Consider the following 15,000-nt stretch of genomic DNA (forward strand, 5'->3'; position numbering starts at 1 on the left):
GTTAAAGAAGAACTTCAGCATTTTTCATCCACCGGGTCTGTAGCACATGTGTGACTTTACCTCCACAGATGACATTTTTGAAAAGAGGATGTTACTGAGGGGAAAAAATAAAAATCCTTTCTACTCTAAACTTGCTCGTAAAGTCCGAGTCAGGCGGCGGCGTGTCGGCAAAACTGCAGCTTTCTGTATAAAGCTTTATTTATAAACACAGAGCAGAAGGTAAACATAAGGAGAAATACAGAGAATTAATATAGTAAAAAATTCAAGATATATATATAAAATTCAAGATATGAATTGAATTGCCTCCGTTTCGGTGTCTACTGCCTCCGTTTCAGTGTCTACTGCCTCCGTTTCAGTGTCTACTGCCTCCGTTTCAGTGTCTACTGCCTCCGTTTCAGTGTCTACTGCTTCCGTTTCGTGTTTCTACTGCCTCCGTTTCGGTGTCTACTGCCTCCGTTTCGGTGTCTACTGCATTAAATTCAATACCTACTACATTTGATTCAGTAGCTACTCTGCCTCCGATTCAGTGTCTACTGCCTCAGTTTCAGTGTCTACTACATTTGATTCAGTAGCTACTCTGCCTCCGATTCCGTGTCTACTGCCTCCGATTCCGTGTCTACTGCCTCCGATTCCGTGTCTACTGCCTCCGATTCAGTGTCTACTGCCTCCGATTCAGTGTCTACTGCATTAAACTCAATACCTACTACATTTGATTCAGTAGCTACTCTGCCTCTGATTCCGTGCCTACTGCCTCCGATTCCGTGTCTACTGCCTCCGATTCCGTGTCTACTGCCTCCGATTCCGTGTCTACTGCATTAAACTCAATACCTACTACATTTGATTCAGTAGCTACTCTGCCTCCGATTCCGTGTCTACTGCCTCCGACTCCGTGTCTACTGCCTCCGACTCCGTGTCTACTGCCTCCGACTCCGTGTCTACTGCCTCCGTTTCAGTGTCTACTGCCTCCGACTCAGTGTCTACTGCCTCCGACTCACTGTCTACTGCCTCCGACTCAGTGTCTACCTCCTGGCCGTTTGCTACACTACGTACTGATTGTGTGTGCAGTATCAATACAATCAGGACACACTTCATCACCACACTTCCAGTTTCATCTATTCTAACGATCCAGTTTCATCTGTGACGACATCCCCGAGTCATTTCTTCACACCTATATTGATAAAGAATGACGAAAGACCTTAAACACTCAGAGTCTTTTTTTCCCCTCTGAAGCTTGTGTCCTAAAAATGTAGACGATGTTTTGGACTAAACGGGTCCTCTGTTCGTTTCCTCACTTGTAAGAAAGGTTATAAATTCTGTTATGTGGTGATCGGTAGACCACACATGCATCACACACACTGTGAATAAGGCTCAGGATTAAAAAGTGCTGGAGTGCTTCTTTAAATGATGACACGGTTAGTAGCATTTGCATTAGCGTGTTCGATTACGTCCCGGAATTACTGGTGTGTTAGAGAATTAAAGCCGCTCAATTGTACTGTAACGACACTTGGAATTAGGAGCGTTACCGATTAATGGTAACGACAAATTAAAATGCGATCCGATTCCTCCCGGGTTCCAGCGTTTAAAAGTTTGAGGACTGGAATACCTTTTCTGGTGTTCCGTCTACTGGTCTGCTTAGCTGCGGGGCAAAACGAAATTTCTTCAGATAAAACCAAATTGGAAAACGATACACCGAGCGGTTTGTTCAGGAAAACAAAACAAACAGAAATGGACGGATTGGACAACGGACCGGACGACGGTCCGAAGCATATCCTCAGTTCTCCTGATTGGCTGAGCCCTGGTGAGCCCCTGACCGGGCGAAGGGTGGAGATTGTTTGTGCGAGGTACTTACCAGTATTTCACCCTGCAGTGATGGATAAGGATGAAGAGGAAGAAGAAGAGGAGGAGGAGGAGGAGAGGGAGGAAGGGTGAGGTTAGGACAGAAGAGGAGGGAGGGAGGGAGGGAGGGAGAACAAGTCAGAGGACAAGCAAAAAGCGAGGAAAGACATCCCAGTAGACAACATCAGAGAGAGAAAGGACGAGACCAAGATACATATTTATTAGTGAGAGAGAGAGAGAGAGAGAGAGAGAGAGAGAGAGAGAGAAAATATGACACAATTACATGCAATTAGAATCACTTGCATTATGAAAAATCTTGCAGGTATCATAAATGCGGCTTCACAGTTCAATCCATGCGCATTTTAAATTACTCTACAAAAAAAAAAAAAAAGGAAAAGAAGTAGGAAAAATAAATAAGTTCATTAAGGCATAACAGGTTGCAAATGAAAATAACAGGAATAATACTGATCACTCGTTGTGCGTGTCAGGTTTGGTAGCCGTGGTAACACATTCTCATGCCTGATGAGCATCGCATGCTAAATTAGTGTGCGGAAGGTGTATCGGACAGCGAGGGTGGCGGTGACGAAGGGGAGCGTTCGCGTGATTCTGTCGCTGTACAGTTGCTCCTGCGTAGGACACTGTGGCCGCTGTGAAAGGTTTTGACTGAGGGAAAATTTGGTGTAGCGTGAACATGCTAAAGTTGGGGGGGGGGGGGGGGGGGGGGGGGGGGAAAGGATGTGTGGGGTTTGGGTGCTCTATAATCAGAGAAATACAAGGTTCTCTAAAGGTTCTTTAAAAGGAATTAGCTTCAACAAGAGGCTCAGTATAAACTTACAGACGGTCTATAAGTCTTTCGTTTAAAAGGTCTCTCTCTAGATGGAGGGATTTTTAGTACCTACTTAAGACTAGTACCAACAGCAACCAAAGGTGCTCTGGGGCAGAGCTAGTAGCGTTGTTCCTACTGTAGGTCCAACCAAAGCAAGCAATAATCTTTATAAGAAATAAAACTGTTGGGAAATAAACAATTAAAAGTGCACAAAGGGTTTCTCAAAGCTCCTTAATGCCCCTTTTCCACCGAGGCAGTTTGAGTGCAGGTTCGGAGCCTAAACTCCAAAGCACCGACTCTGAACCAGGAAAAGTGGTTCTTACGTAGCACCAAAACGTTGCTGGTCTAGACTTAAGAACCGCTTGTGTCGGGGCTGTGGGCGGGGCTGTGGGCGGGGCTACTGTTAGATAACGTAATTTAAGTATACTAATGTTTGCCGCAATATAATCACTTATCAGCACACATGATAGTAGGTAGCTACATGCTAAAGCTAACTTTTTTCTGTGTTAATGATAAAATAACGTTATGTACTTTATCGATTACAACCTCCGTTTATACAGATTACACGGAGCCGCACGTACACGTCGGATTCGCCACGTTTGGATGCTGATGTAGGTTCACAAAGCCATGAGCATTAACAGTAATGCAACATCCGCCATTGTTGTTGTGTTTGTCGCTGCTGCGCTAACGTCGCTGTGTAACGTGACACGTATACAGTGACGTCACACTCGGCGCTGTGATGCCGACTTTGAACCAGCACCAGCACTAGCGCTTTTTGGTGGAAAAGGGGTATTAGACAGTCGAGGATTTGCAGCTTTCTAAAGTAGTTCCACTTGGAAGCTTTGATAAATGACCTTTAGAGGATCCCTTAAAGCTTTAAGTTGCTGGATAGATTTAGGGTGCTTTCACACCTATAGTTCGGTTCATTTGGTCCGGACCAAAAGCAAAAAAAATGATACCTTGTAGCTTTTTATCAGTTTTGGTTCCTTTTCACACCACACCGATCGTTCTGTTCCGCACCGGTTGAAACGAACCAAAATGCAGTCATGTGATAACATCCACATCACTCATTGGCCACATGTCTTTGAGCGTATTTCCTAAACTCCTACTCGATCGGTCAGAATAAACGTGCGGGAAATTTCACCGAAAGTAAACAAAAAGAGGAAAATACAGCATACAGTACACCATGGAGAGACGACCGTGCGCTGCAGTTATGTTTGTGGTTGTAATCTACTACATCGCTCGTATACAGCATTCTATGCAAAGTCTTAATTTTCAGAATGAAGCGCGGATGCGGCTTGAAAATATCATCTTGATGCATTGCGAACGGCGAAGACGCATCGCGAAACACTTCAGGAGGCGGCGAGCGTTACTTTTGCGAAACTGTGACATGCTCATCTTCCGAAAATATTGCCGACGACCCACTACGGCAGCTGGTTTAATCCAGAAGGCGCAATACTTTTTGCAGTCAGGTCTGTTCGATCTCGGACCGTGTTCTCACCACGAACGGACCGTACCAGAGTCCGTTTGAAAGCGTACCGAGACCACCTCTTCAAGGAGGTCTCGGTACGCTCGTTTGGTGCACACCAGAGTTCGATTGCTGCATTCTCACCTGCCCAAACGAACCGCACCGAGCGAGCAATCGAACTCTGGTACGATTCAACCGAACTAAACAAGGCAGGTGTGAAAGCAGCCTAATTTTAATGGATAATCACCCAAAAGTAAATAGGACTTTTAATTGCTGATATGCAGCAATCAGCGTAGGGTAAGAGGGCACTTAATTTGTGAAAGGCAGGGGTGATACACGGAGGAAAAAAATAAAGAAATAATACTACTAATAAAAAAAAAAAAAAGGTGTGGGTGAGAGCTGTGTAGCAGGACATACCTGGTTTGGAATGGGCCTTTTCTTGTGTGCGAGTGTTCTCTGTTGGGCACTGAATAAAAAAAGGAAACACAAAAGAAGCGAAGATAGAAAGAAGAAAACAATTAATCCGACACATATTACTGCTCCAAACCGTGCACTGCATTAATAAAACCAAACTCATTTACAGCGAGAGCTAAACCTGCACTGCTGGACTAATAGGCTGGGAAAAAGCCGAACCTGTCGCTGTCGTACCTTGGGAGGGTACCGTCGTCCAGCCTCCGGAGGTCCAGACTGAAATGTGACGTCACGAGAACCGTTAACAGGGCTAGCGCGAGCGCTAACGCTACCACACGCACTCGCAAAGTGCATGCGCAAAACGGACCATGCTCGAATTGAACCGGGAAGCCCTTTACTACTACATGCTGTACACAAGCGTTCTTTTTTTAACGGCGGTGTGAGTAGCGACTGAAAAGCATGCGGCGTAATCCGTCCACACGTTAGACCACTTGCTCAACACGTTATTTCTTGCTTTGGCTTAGTAACGTCATGCTAAAACTCAGAGAGATTTTCCTGCTGAACCGTCTGATCCGTTTAAACGGCTAGTTCTGAGTAAAAACCGCCACAGCGACCGCCATGACTCGCTTTGCTTACGAAGTCATGTTAGCGGTCCCCTTAAAACCGCCATCAGTCATAATAGGCTTTTTCTAGTCTTATTCTTCTTCTTTTTCTAGTCGTCGTCTTTCTCGTCCCACCTACATCAACAGTAGCCGTCTTACACGAAGCTTTTCAGAACTTTAAACTCAAAATGTTCCCTGTGCTTCGCAGGCTGTCTCCAACCATTAGGTTGTTGTTGGTTCAAACCTTCATGCTGTATATTGGCTTTACGCTAGTTTGTAATAGTTAGAACACCCTTTTACATTCGCCTCTAATGGGGGACACGATGCGAGGAGACGTTTTGTTCAGGTTTTAAAGTTCAAGTTCGGGTTTAATTTCAGACTACGGGGATTAGTACCAAGCTCCAGCGCACACGCATACTTGACCGACATTGTAAAGCGCACGCTGATAAAACACACGAGTGAGAGTGTACACGTACTTGGCAAATCCGATGAAGTCCTCGTGGTTGGTGTTGATGTAAGACAGCTCGATGTCGATCAGCAACAGAACCTGAAGACAGAGATCCATAATGACTCCAGACCGCAGACAGATATTCGAATGAACGAGCGCTGAAAGCATGGTTGATGTAAGGGAGAGCGCATGGGGTTCTTTAGAGATGATGATGATGATGATGATGATTGTTTGGAGTCCAGTTCTTTGGAAAATGGTGCATTGGACGAGAGTCCTTTATAGGACCATGCTGTGAGATACAGTCCTTAGAGGGACTATACTTTAGGGGATAATTCTTTAAGCAATGGGGTTTTTTTTTTGTCATACAGTCCTTTAGGGACAATGCTTTAAGAGATGGGCCTTCGGGGGATAATCCATTAAGGGATGGTCCTCTGTGTATGGTCTGTTGTGGGATGGTCCTTTAGGGATAGCTTAAGAGATGTCCTTTGGGGAACAGCCCTTTAAGGAATGGTACTTTTGGGGTATAGTCTTTTGGGAGACCGTCCTTTGAGGGTTTGTTCTGTGAGAGAAGATGCTTTGAATGACGATCCTTTGTGGGACTGTCCTTTTGGGAACAATCCTTCTAGGGTATGTCCTTTTTGGGGACAGTTCCATTCACAACTGGTCTTGTGAACAATATCTATATATAATATAATATAATATATGCCTCTATGGACATTAATGAATAATCAGTTGCATGTAAACAACACAGACTGCTATACTGCACCTTCTTACCCCAAACGGTGCACAGATCTTTAAGTGATGATCTTTAAGTGATGGTCTTTAGAGGGACAGAGACGGATCTTTAAGTGATGGTCCTTAGAGGGACAGAGACGGATCTTTAAGTGATGGTCCTTAGAGGGACAGAGACGGATCTTTAAGTGATGGTCCTTAGAGGGACAGAGACAGATCTTTAAGCGATGGTCCTTAGGGGGACATAGACAGATCTTTAACTGATGGTCCTTAGGGGGACATAGACAGATCTTTAAGAGGTGGTCCTTAGGGGGACATAGACAGATCTTTAAGTGATGGTCCTTAGGGAAACCTTGAAGGGACATAGACAGATCTCTATGGGACAATCCGTGGGGGGACAGAGACAGATCTACAAGTGATGGTCTGTATGGGGACAGAGACAGATCTCTATGGAACAATCCTTGGGGGGACAGAGACAGATCACTATGGGACAATCCTTGGGGGGACAGAAACAGATCTACAAGTGATGGTCTGTATGGGGACAGAGACAGATCTCTATGGAACAATCCTATGGGGGACAGAGACTGATCTTTATAGGACGGTCCTTAGGGGCACAGAGACAGTTCTTTAAGTGTCTGTGTGTGTTACCTGGTCCTTAGTCTTTCCCTCTCGCTCTCGGACGTATGTAGTGACGATTCTCTCCGTCTCCTCTCTCAGCCGGGGGTATGAGTTCAGCTACAGACACAAATATAACACTGCAGGATACGGGTTTTATTGTACACGCACGCACGCACACACACGCACACACACACACACACACACACACACACAAACACACAAACACACAAACACACAAACACACACACACACACACACACACACACACAGACCTCGTGGAAACATCCCCCAACAAAACCAAGCCCAGACATGAACTAGTTCACAGAAAGATCTGACCAAAGAAAATGCACTTGCTTTTGACTGAGACTGCATTCACCACGCACACACACACACACACACACACACACACACACACACACACACACACACACACACACACAGAGCATAATACAAATTAGCAAGCAAAGCTTTCACCATCAGCTAGGAATGATTGGCTTAAACAAACCACATGTTTAATTTATAAATCTGTATCAGAGCTGCACAGTTCAGTTTGTTTTCATGAATATAGATGTATAATGTTCAAAGGTAATAAAGAAAAACTTGTAAAAACAAGTGCGATGAATTTTTTTTAGAAAAGACACATTTTAAGCTTTTATTTTGTGCAGCTCTAATATATAAACAATTATTAATTCAAACTCCACTAGAACACGGTTAAGAAAAAGACATGATGTTATAAATAATATCAATTGATTTATGAAATTGGGATATGAGCAAATGTCTGTCTATATTTGAGATGCTGATCATCAGAAATATAGTCTCGCTTTCCAGAGCTGAGAGGGATGGCTGTGGTTAAGCAGTGTTAGTTGAGAGAGAGAAAGAGAAAGAGAGAGAGAGAGAGAGAATATGAGCGAAAGATGGACGTTCTTTCGATTTAAACTCAAAAGAAAAATAAAATAAAATAAAAAATTGTGTGTAAGCACAGGGCGCACTTCCTTCTACTACCACAAGGGGGCATATGTACCTCATTATTCAACTAGCGAAGGGAAACAAGTGGTATTCTGGGATTATTACTAACTCTTAATTAAGTCTTATCACATTAAACATACAAATATGATGTCATTCTGTAATAGGTCGAAAATATGCTGAGGTAAAAAAAAAATGCTGTGGTAAAAACGGGAATAAAATAGTTCAAATGTGCCGGATCCACTTCAGGAGGGGAAAAGTAACCCTGCTTCATCACTATAGTGTTGTTGATTGTTTTCCTGTAACGGTGTGTCCCCGAAGGTTTCTCTGATCTGGAGAACTTAATAAATAAATAAATAAATAAATAAATAAATAAATAAATAAATGGTGAAACAGGTAAAGACCGAGCTGTGCTGTTTCAAATGCATGAGGATAATGAGAGGTTGGGGGGGGGGGGGGGGATGCATAAATAAATGGGAGTCTATTAGACTGCTGAAGTGGCAGGAACACAAACAAATGGTGCTTTTCCAGAGCGGTCAGTTCTGGAAATCTGGGCTGGGATGCGACGACTGAGAACCACAAGATGGACAGGTATGACCTGACCTGGACAGAGCAAAGATGGCGTACAGATGTGGCCAAGCATGGCTGCATGGAAGAAGGGCAGATCTCAGATACACAGGAGCTGATTGGCTGACAGGGCGGAGGAGGAACCAAGCGTGGAGATACGAGAACGTGACCAGGAGGAAGGGGACGAGGGACGAGACATTAGATGGTTTGTCCCTCCCCTCCTGGTTTACCTTATTGGAACACTTCCTGATGAGAGTGGTGAGCTCATTCACCACCAAGTCCACGCACTTCAGACTCGGAGCTTTCAGTTTGAGGATCTGCTTTTTCACCATGGCCTCGAAGGCCAGGTCAGGGGTGAAGAGCCCCGTTCTGAGAGAGAGCGTTCACCAAATAGGAAACGTGTTGCGTCATAGAGGGAGAGAGAGAGAGAGAAAAAAAAGAAGCAGAAGGAGAAGGAGAAGAACATTTAATTAGTTATTAATCGCTAATCTATAGACAGACACTTAGACCAGTCCAAAAAGAGGCAGGCCGCCATTTCCACATCCTCACTGCTAACTGAATTAGCCTTAAATCCCTCTGTAATCCACCACGCCCTCCGGGGGCGGAGTCGAGCCGAACGGCCGGCCTGCGTTGCAGCACTGCTTTCAATCGGCCCTCGTCGACCGTCTCGGTGTTTAAAGAGCTGCTCGTTAGGAGACATTTTGAAAAGAAAAAAAAAAGCGCTTTGTTCTTATCTTTATTAACTCGCCATAAATTCTGCAGCGTCAATCAAAGCGAAGCAAAATCACAAAAGTTAATACCCCAGTTTTTTTTTCCTCGCTCGTCCTCTGATTTTTCACCACGGCTCCGCTTCGATTCCTACTCTCGCGTCCCTCAGCGAACTTCACTAGCTCGTTTTTTCCCCTGATATCTTTCAGGACAGACGGATTTTATGCTAAACGCTTCTCTTTTCCTGTAACAAAAGACCCCTGAGCTTCATTCCTTACTGGTTACACATGATTTCCGGTGTTTGAAGCTCGCTCGACTCCCTGAGTTCTGTTAGACGTATCGTTGGCCAGCTAGTAGCTAGAAACATAACACGCCCGTATTTAACAGACGCGTAATCATTTATTGCGTTAATATTTTATCAAACCGCAAAACCTGGACTTTCACAGCACGGGAAAACTGAACGAGGAGCAAATGTGCTGTGAGCTACAAAGGAGTTGAAGTGAACGAGTGCGGATTGAAACCAGTGCTGAGGCGGCCGCGGTTTCGGCTCGGTGGAAGTCGATCGGCCGTGCCATGTGGTTTGCTCCTTTTGGACGTGAGACGAGCGGGATCCCGTGTCCGTTCATCTCCGCTGCACAAGACCAGCACAAAACCTCAACACACGACAGCTGAACCGGTACACGGGGCGCCGGCAGGCTGACGGGGGTCAATCCGGCACGCGATCCACACGCTAACGTTCCACCACAGAGTCTTGTTACACAGAGCCGCTTAAATAATCCATTGACGTGCCCAGTGGTGTGTGACTGTTCACGGTTAACTTAAAGCGCCCCTGAACGTGTCGGCGCAGTAAAAATCACACGTTTAAATACACAGAAAAAGTACGTCGTTTTTTTTTTTTTTCTCTTTTTAGCCGGCGACCTAAACGCAAAAGTTTGCTAGCATTAACTAGCTTACTAGTTAAATCATGCTATTAGCTCGAGTATAAGTTCAGGGGGACTTTAATGTTATTTTATTATTTAAATCTGGACTGCTGTCATTTCACTTCCTGTGATTTCGATGAAGGGAAGCGTAACTAGAGCAGTTTTTGTGTGGCGTCTCGCGAGACCGGAGTGACCCCGCCCCCTGTCGCCGACAGAGTGACACCCCAGCACGTAACGTAGGGGCAGCAGCGCAGTACCTTGTTGGTGCACTGCCTGACCGTGTTGATGAGCTCCTGAATCACCAGATCGATACATTTGAGACAGGGCTCTTTCAGCTTTACCACCTGCTTTTTCACGATGGCTTCGAACGCCAGGTCAGGGGTGAACAGGCCAGTTCTGAGAACATACAGGGGGTGTGGGGAAGGAGGGAGACAGACAGACGGGCAGACAGACAGACGGGGTGACAAAAAACATTCAGACAAACAAGTAAAATAACAACAAAAGCATGGAGATCGGAGGGGGGAAAAAGTAGTGACGTGTGGACAAGGTAAGAAGAAAAACAGGCAATCAGAAATGATAAGTGACAGCAGAAGTCAAAAAAGGTGACGAGCAAACCGGCGAGAAGTGTGGAAAGGAGAGAGAGAGAGAGAGAGAGAGAGAGAGAGAGAGAGAGAGAGAGAGAGAGAGAAGGAAAAACAAAATAGGTTGTCAGTACAGTAGAAACAAGGCCAAGCAGCAGATTGTGTCTGAGTCTATAGAAAAGAGCCGAGTCGACAATTTAAACACACAAAGACGAACAGATTCATAGTGAAACGGTGTGTGTGTGTGTGTGTGTGTGTGTGTGTGTGTGTGTGTGTGTGTGTGTGTGTGTGTGTGTGTGTGATATTAATGAGAAAAATATACTTGACATGTATGAGATCTAGAGATGTGTGTGTGTGGACAAACTAATTTAGATTTGTGTGTCAGTGCTGTGTGTAAGAGTCTGTGGATGTATGAGCGAATGTCCCTGTGTGTGAGAGAGTCTGTGGATGTATGAGCGAATGTCCCTGTGTGTGAGAGAGTCTGTGGATGTATGAGCGAATGTCCCTGTGTGTGTGTAAGAGTCTGTGGATGTATGAGCGAATGTCCCTGTGTGTGTGTGTAAGAGTCTGTGGATGTATGAGAGAATGTCCCTGTGTGTGAGAGAGTCTGTGGATGTATGAGCGAATGTCCCTGTGTGTGAGAGAGTCTGTGGATGTATGAGAGAATGTCCCTGTGTGTGAGAGAGTCTGTGGATGTATGAGCGAATGTCCCTGTGTGTGAGAGAGTCTGTGGATGTATGAGCGAATGTCCCTGTGTGTGAGAGAGTCTGTGGATGTATGAGCGAATGTCCCTGTGTGTGAGAGAGTCTGTGGATGTATGAGAGAATGTCCCTGTGTGTGAGAGAGTCTGTGGATGTATGAGCGAATGTCCCTGTGTGTGAGAGAGTCTGTGGATGTATGAGCGAATGTCCCTGTGTGTGAGAGAGTCTGTGGATGTATGAGCGAATGTCCCTGTGTGTGAGAGAGTCTGTGGATGTATGAGCGAATGTCCCTGTGTGTGAGAGAGTCTGTGGATGTATGAGCGAATGTCCCTGTGTGTGAGAGAGTCTGTGGATGTATGAGCGAATGTCCCTGTGTGTGAGAGAGTCTGTGGATGTATGAGCGAATGTCCCTGTGTGTGAGAGAGTCTGTGGATGTATGAGCGAATGTCCCTGTGTGTGAGAGAGTCTGCCCACACGCGAGAGTACAGGAGACTGTCTGCATGCACGAGTGTCTGTATGAGATTTCTTTTCAGTGCTTATTTGTGACATGCACAAGTGTCAGTATGTGAGAAGGGGTCAGAGTGTCCATGATGACAAGTGTGTGTGTGTGTGTGTGTGTGTGTGTGTTACAGAGAAATGACAGTGCTGTGGCTGCAGAAGGTCTTATTCAAGCTCCACTTGCCTGACACCGTGGACATTCTTGATGGCATGACTGATCTCTCGCCGCAGCTCCTTCTCATCAAACACAATCTGATAAACACAGAGACACGAGAGAAGTGAAAAGGGGGATTTGAGAAAGCGTGTGTGTGCGTGTGTGTGCGCGTGTGTGCGCGTGTGTGTGCGTGTGTGTGTGTGAGTGTTAGTGTGAGTGTGTGTGTGTGTGAGTGTGTGTGTGGTTCACCTTGACCAGCTCGAAGGGGAAGCGCTCGTGGAAGATGCGGTTGATTCTGGCTCCTCCGGACAGTTCCACCGTGTCCACCTGATCTCCTGAGCCCTCAATACACTTCTCAAAGTCCACGCCGAACTGCTGCACCATCCTGATGGCCACATACACACACACACAGAGTTCCTCTTTAACTTGCGTTAGAGCACCTAGACACATATCCCCCCTCACGCATTAATAAAAAAAAGCTGAGATGTGAATCTGCCTCTGTCAGGATCGCTGTTCCAGTGAATCGACACCTGAATCAACACCTGAATCAACACCATCTGACCAATCAGCATCCAGAATTCAACTCGGAGGTTATTTATTATCTTATAATGTCGTTTCTTTGACATTTTGTTTGTGTGATTTAAGCAAGCGAGTGTTGTTCATTCCAACTGAAGTATTATTATTATTATTATCATTATTATTATTATTATTATTACTCAGATAATCCGGAAAAAAAAAAACAAGGCTCATGTTTTAAAATATAGAAAGGATGAGATTAATAATAGATTAATATATTATTCGGTTATAAAGTCTGTGAATAAATAATAGATTTATTTATTATAAAAAAAATTGGATTATTCTGTAAATGAGTGAATAATAAAAACTGAAGAATTGATTTGTAGACAGACGGACGGATGGATGGATCAATAGATGAATTAATGGACGATGGATGGATGTACAGATGGATGGATGGACGGACAGATTGAAGGATCGATTAATAGATGGAAAAATTAATGGATGAATGGGTGGATTAATAGATGGATGGATTGATGGATGGATGGATGGATGGGATCAATGTATTGATAGATTGCTGGATGAATTGATGAATAGATGGATGGATTTATAAATAAACGGATGGATGGATGGATGGATAGATGTGCGGTGTTGACAGAGATGTGTGGTTAGAAGGTAAAAGGGGACATGACTCACTGCAGCAGAGCCTTGGTCTTGCGTGTGGGATCATCAGGACGGAATTTCTTGTACTCCTCCACCTCTTTCTCCAGAGACAGGAGCTGCGACTGCAACTTACAGCGTAAACCGGGCAGCGTGTCTCGGATGTGGTTAGTCAGTTGCTGTGAGAGAAAACACGAGGACGAGGTTCAGTTTTTAGACGCTGGATAAAATCATCCATTCCTGAGTGACTAGGAACCCCATGAACGCGTGATGTGAAGTCTTTTCTGCTTCCAAACAGTTGTTCGTTCATGAGAACTAAACGGACTGATGTATAAATACTGACTGATGTATGGCGAAGCTACTGTACATCCGACATCATCCTACACATACTTTTCTCCGTATCGCCGAATATAAGGGGGAAAAAAAAAAAGATACAGGAGATGTTAGAGCGGACGTAAAAGGTTGGTGGGCGGAGTCAGGGACGTTCAGGCGAACCTGGTTGAGGGTCTTCTGCAGGTGCGGCGTTCCCATTCGCTCAGCCATGTGTCTGTATGAAGGATGAGACAGGAAGAACTTCCTTTCAGCAGCCAGAGCGGCACGAATGTCCTTCCTGCCATCGATGTCCTTCTGACTGCGATTGACCACTCCGATGTAGCCTGAACACACACACACACACACACACACACACACACACACACACACAATGACAGACAGACAGAAGGTTAGACAATGACTGCTACCTTGCTGTGTGTTTGTTGTACGTGTACATGACGTCCCACCTCTGCGTAGAGGTAGCAGTTTGTTCTCCAGGATGTCTCGAGCGTCTGTTCCCTCGTCCATCAGGTCCAGCTTAGTGATCACGCCGATAGTGCGCAGACCTGTGACAAAAAAAATGCACACGTCCATCAAAATTCTGGAGGATTTCCCAATAAGACAAGCATTATGCTATGGCGCCATGAACTCTCGGTTCCGATTATCTCAGGAGAAAGCGCTCCTCACCCTGAGGGTCCACCTCCTTGGCGATCTTGAGGGCGTCCGAGTTGGCCAGGTCCATGTTAGCCGGAGTGACTGCCAGGATTAGGCAGCTCTCTTTAGTGATGAACTGCAAGAGCATGTCTCGGATCTGGTGCTCGATGTCTGCTGGCTGGTCGCCCACGGCAACCTTGGTCATCCCCGGCAGGTCGATGAGAGTCAGATTCAACACTGATGCACAGAGATAGATAGAGAGGGAGGGAGGGAGAGTGTGTGTAATATTTTATAGAACACTGAGGCTTACATGTAAAAAGTGTGTGTGTGTGTGTGTGTGTGTGTGTGTGTGTGTGTGTGTGTGTGTGTGTGTGTGTGTGTGAGTGAGAGAGAGAGAGATACCATTTGGTGAGTAGACTCTGAGGTTGATAGGGATGGGGGAGATTCCCTTATTCGAGCCCGTGATCCTGTCCGTCTCGGCCTCGATCTCCACCCGAACCTCTTCAAAGTCCACAAACTTCTTCCCCTTACAGTGTAGAAACTCTGCATACTCTAAACACACACAAAACACACACACACACACAGAACATTCCTGTTAGACTCAGGGTTATGAGCAGTGTCTGTGTGAGTGTGTCTGCGAGCATGCGAATGTGTACTGTATGTGCGAGTATGACTTTAAGCATATGAGTAGGTCTGTAGCATATGAGTATGTCTGTAAGTGTGTGTGTGTGTGAGTAGTTCCTTAAGCGTGTGTGTGTGTGTGTGTGTGTATATGAGAGCATCTGTGAGTGTGTGAGTGTGTCTGTGTGTGTGAGATTATTACATTAA

The 15,000-nt window shown here is 45.3% G+C and overlaps 1 protein-coding gene and 1 long non-coding RNA gene across 9 annotated transcripts in view; one reads left to right on the forward strand and one right to left on the reverse strand.

Moving 5' to 3' along the window:
- The window catches only part of LOC125140167, a 12,719-nt gene extending 1,936 nt beyond the window's left edge, over nucleotides 1-10,783 (forward strand). The window contains exon 2 of the long non-coding RNA XR_007139411.1: nucleotides 10,734-10,783. This is a non-coding gene — a long non-coding RNA (uncharacterized LOC125140167). The remainder of the gene's footprint in view (nucleotides 1-10,733) is intronic.
- The window catches only part of dnm2a (dynamin 2a), a 50,165-nt gene that overhangs the window by 20,761 nt on the left and 14,404 nt on the right, over nucleotides 1-15,000 (reverse strand). For 3 of the 8 annotated variants that reach the window (XM_047808178.1, XM_047808171.1, XM_047808172.1), the window contains exons 4-15: nucleotides 14,575-14,724; nucleotides 14,206-14,409; nucleotides 13,986-14,084; nucleotides 13,702-13,862; nucleotides 13,243-13,385; nucleotides 12,283-12,418; nucleotides 12,064-12,131; nucleotides 10,357-10,495; nucleotides 6,972-7,058; nucleotides 5,620-5,690; nucleotides 4,548-4,596; nucleotides 1,604-1,636 (exon numbers count right to left, since the gene is read on the reverse strand). In XM_047808178.1, the coding sequence (XP_047664134.1) occupies nucleotides 1,604-1,636; nucleotides 4,548-4,596; nucleotides 5,620-5,690; nucleotides 6,972-7,058; nucleotides 10,357-10,495; nucleotides 12,064-12,131; nucleotides 12,283-12,418; nucleotides 13,243-13,385; nucleotides 13,702-13,862; nucleotides 13,986-14,084; nucleotides 14,206-14,409; nucleotides 14,575-14,724 (1,340 nt within the window). Of the gene's footprint in view, nucleotides 1-1,603; nucleotides 1,637-1,849; nucleotides 1,862-4,547; nucleotides 4,597-5,619; nucleotides 5,691-6,971; nucleotides 7,059-8,701; nucleotides 8,841-10,356; nucleotides 10,496-12,063; nucleotides 12,132-12,282; nucleotides 12,419-13,242; nucleotides 13,386-13,701; nucleotides 13,863-13,985; nucleotides 14,085-14,205; nucleotides 14,410-14,574; nucleotides 14,725-15,000 lie in introns of all 8 variants that reach the window. The other 5 variants (XM_047808173.1, XM_027176505.2, XM_047808174.1 and 2 more) reach the window with 5 other exon arrangements.

This window comes from Tachysurus fulvidraco, chromosome 24, assembly GCF_022655615.1.
Source record: "Tachysurus fulvidraco isolate hzauxx_2018 chromosome 24, HZAU_PFXX_2.0, whole genome shotgun sequence".
Taxonomy (NCBI): domain Eukaryota; kingdom Metazoa; phylum Chordata; class Actinopteri; order Siluriformes; family Bagridae; genus Tachysurus; species Tachysurus fulvidraco.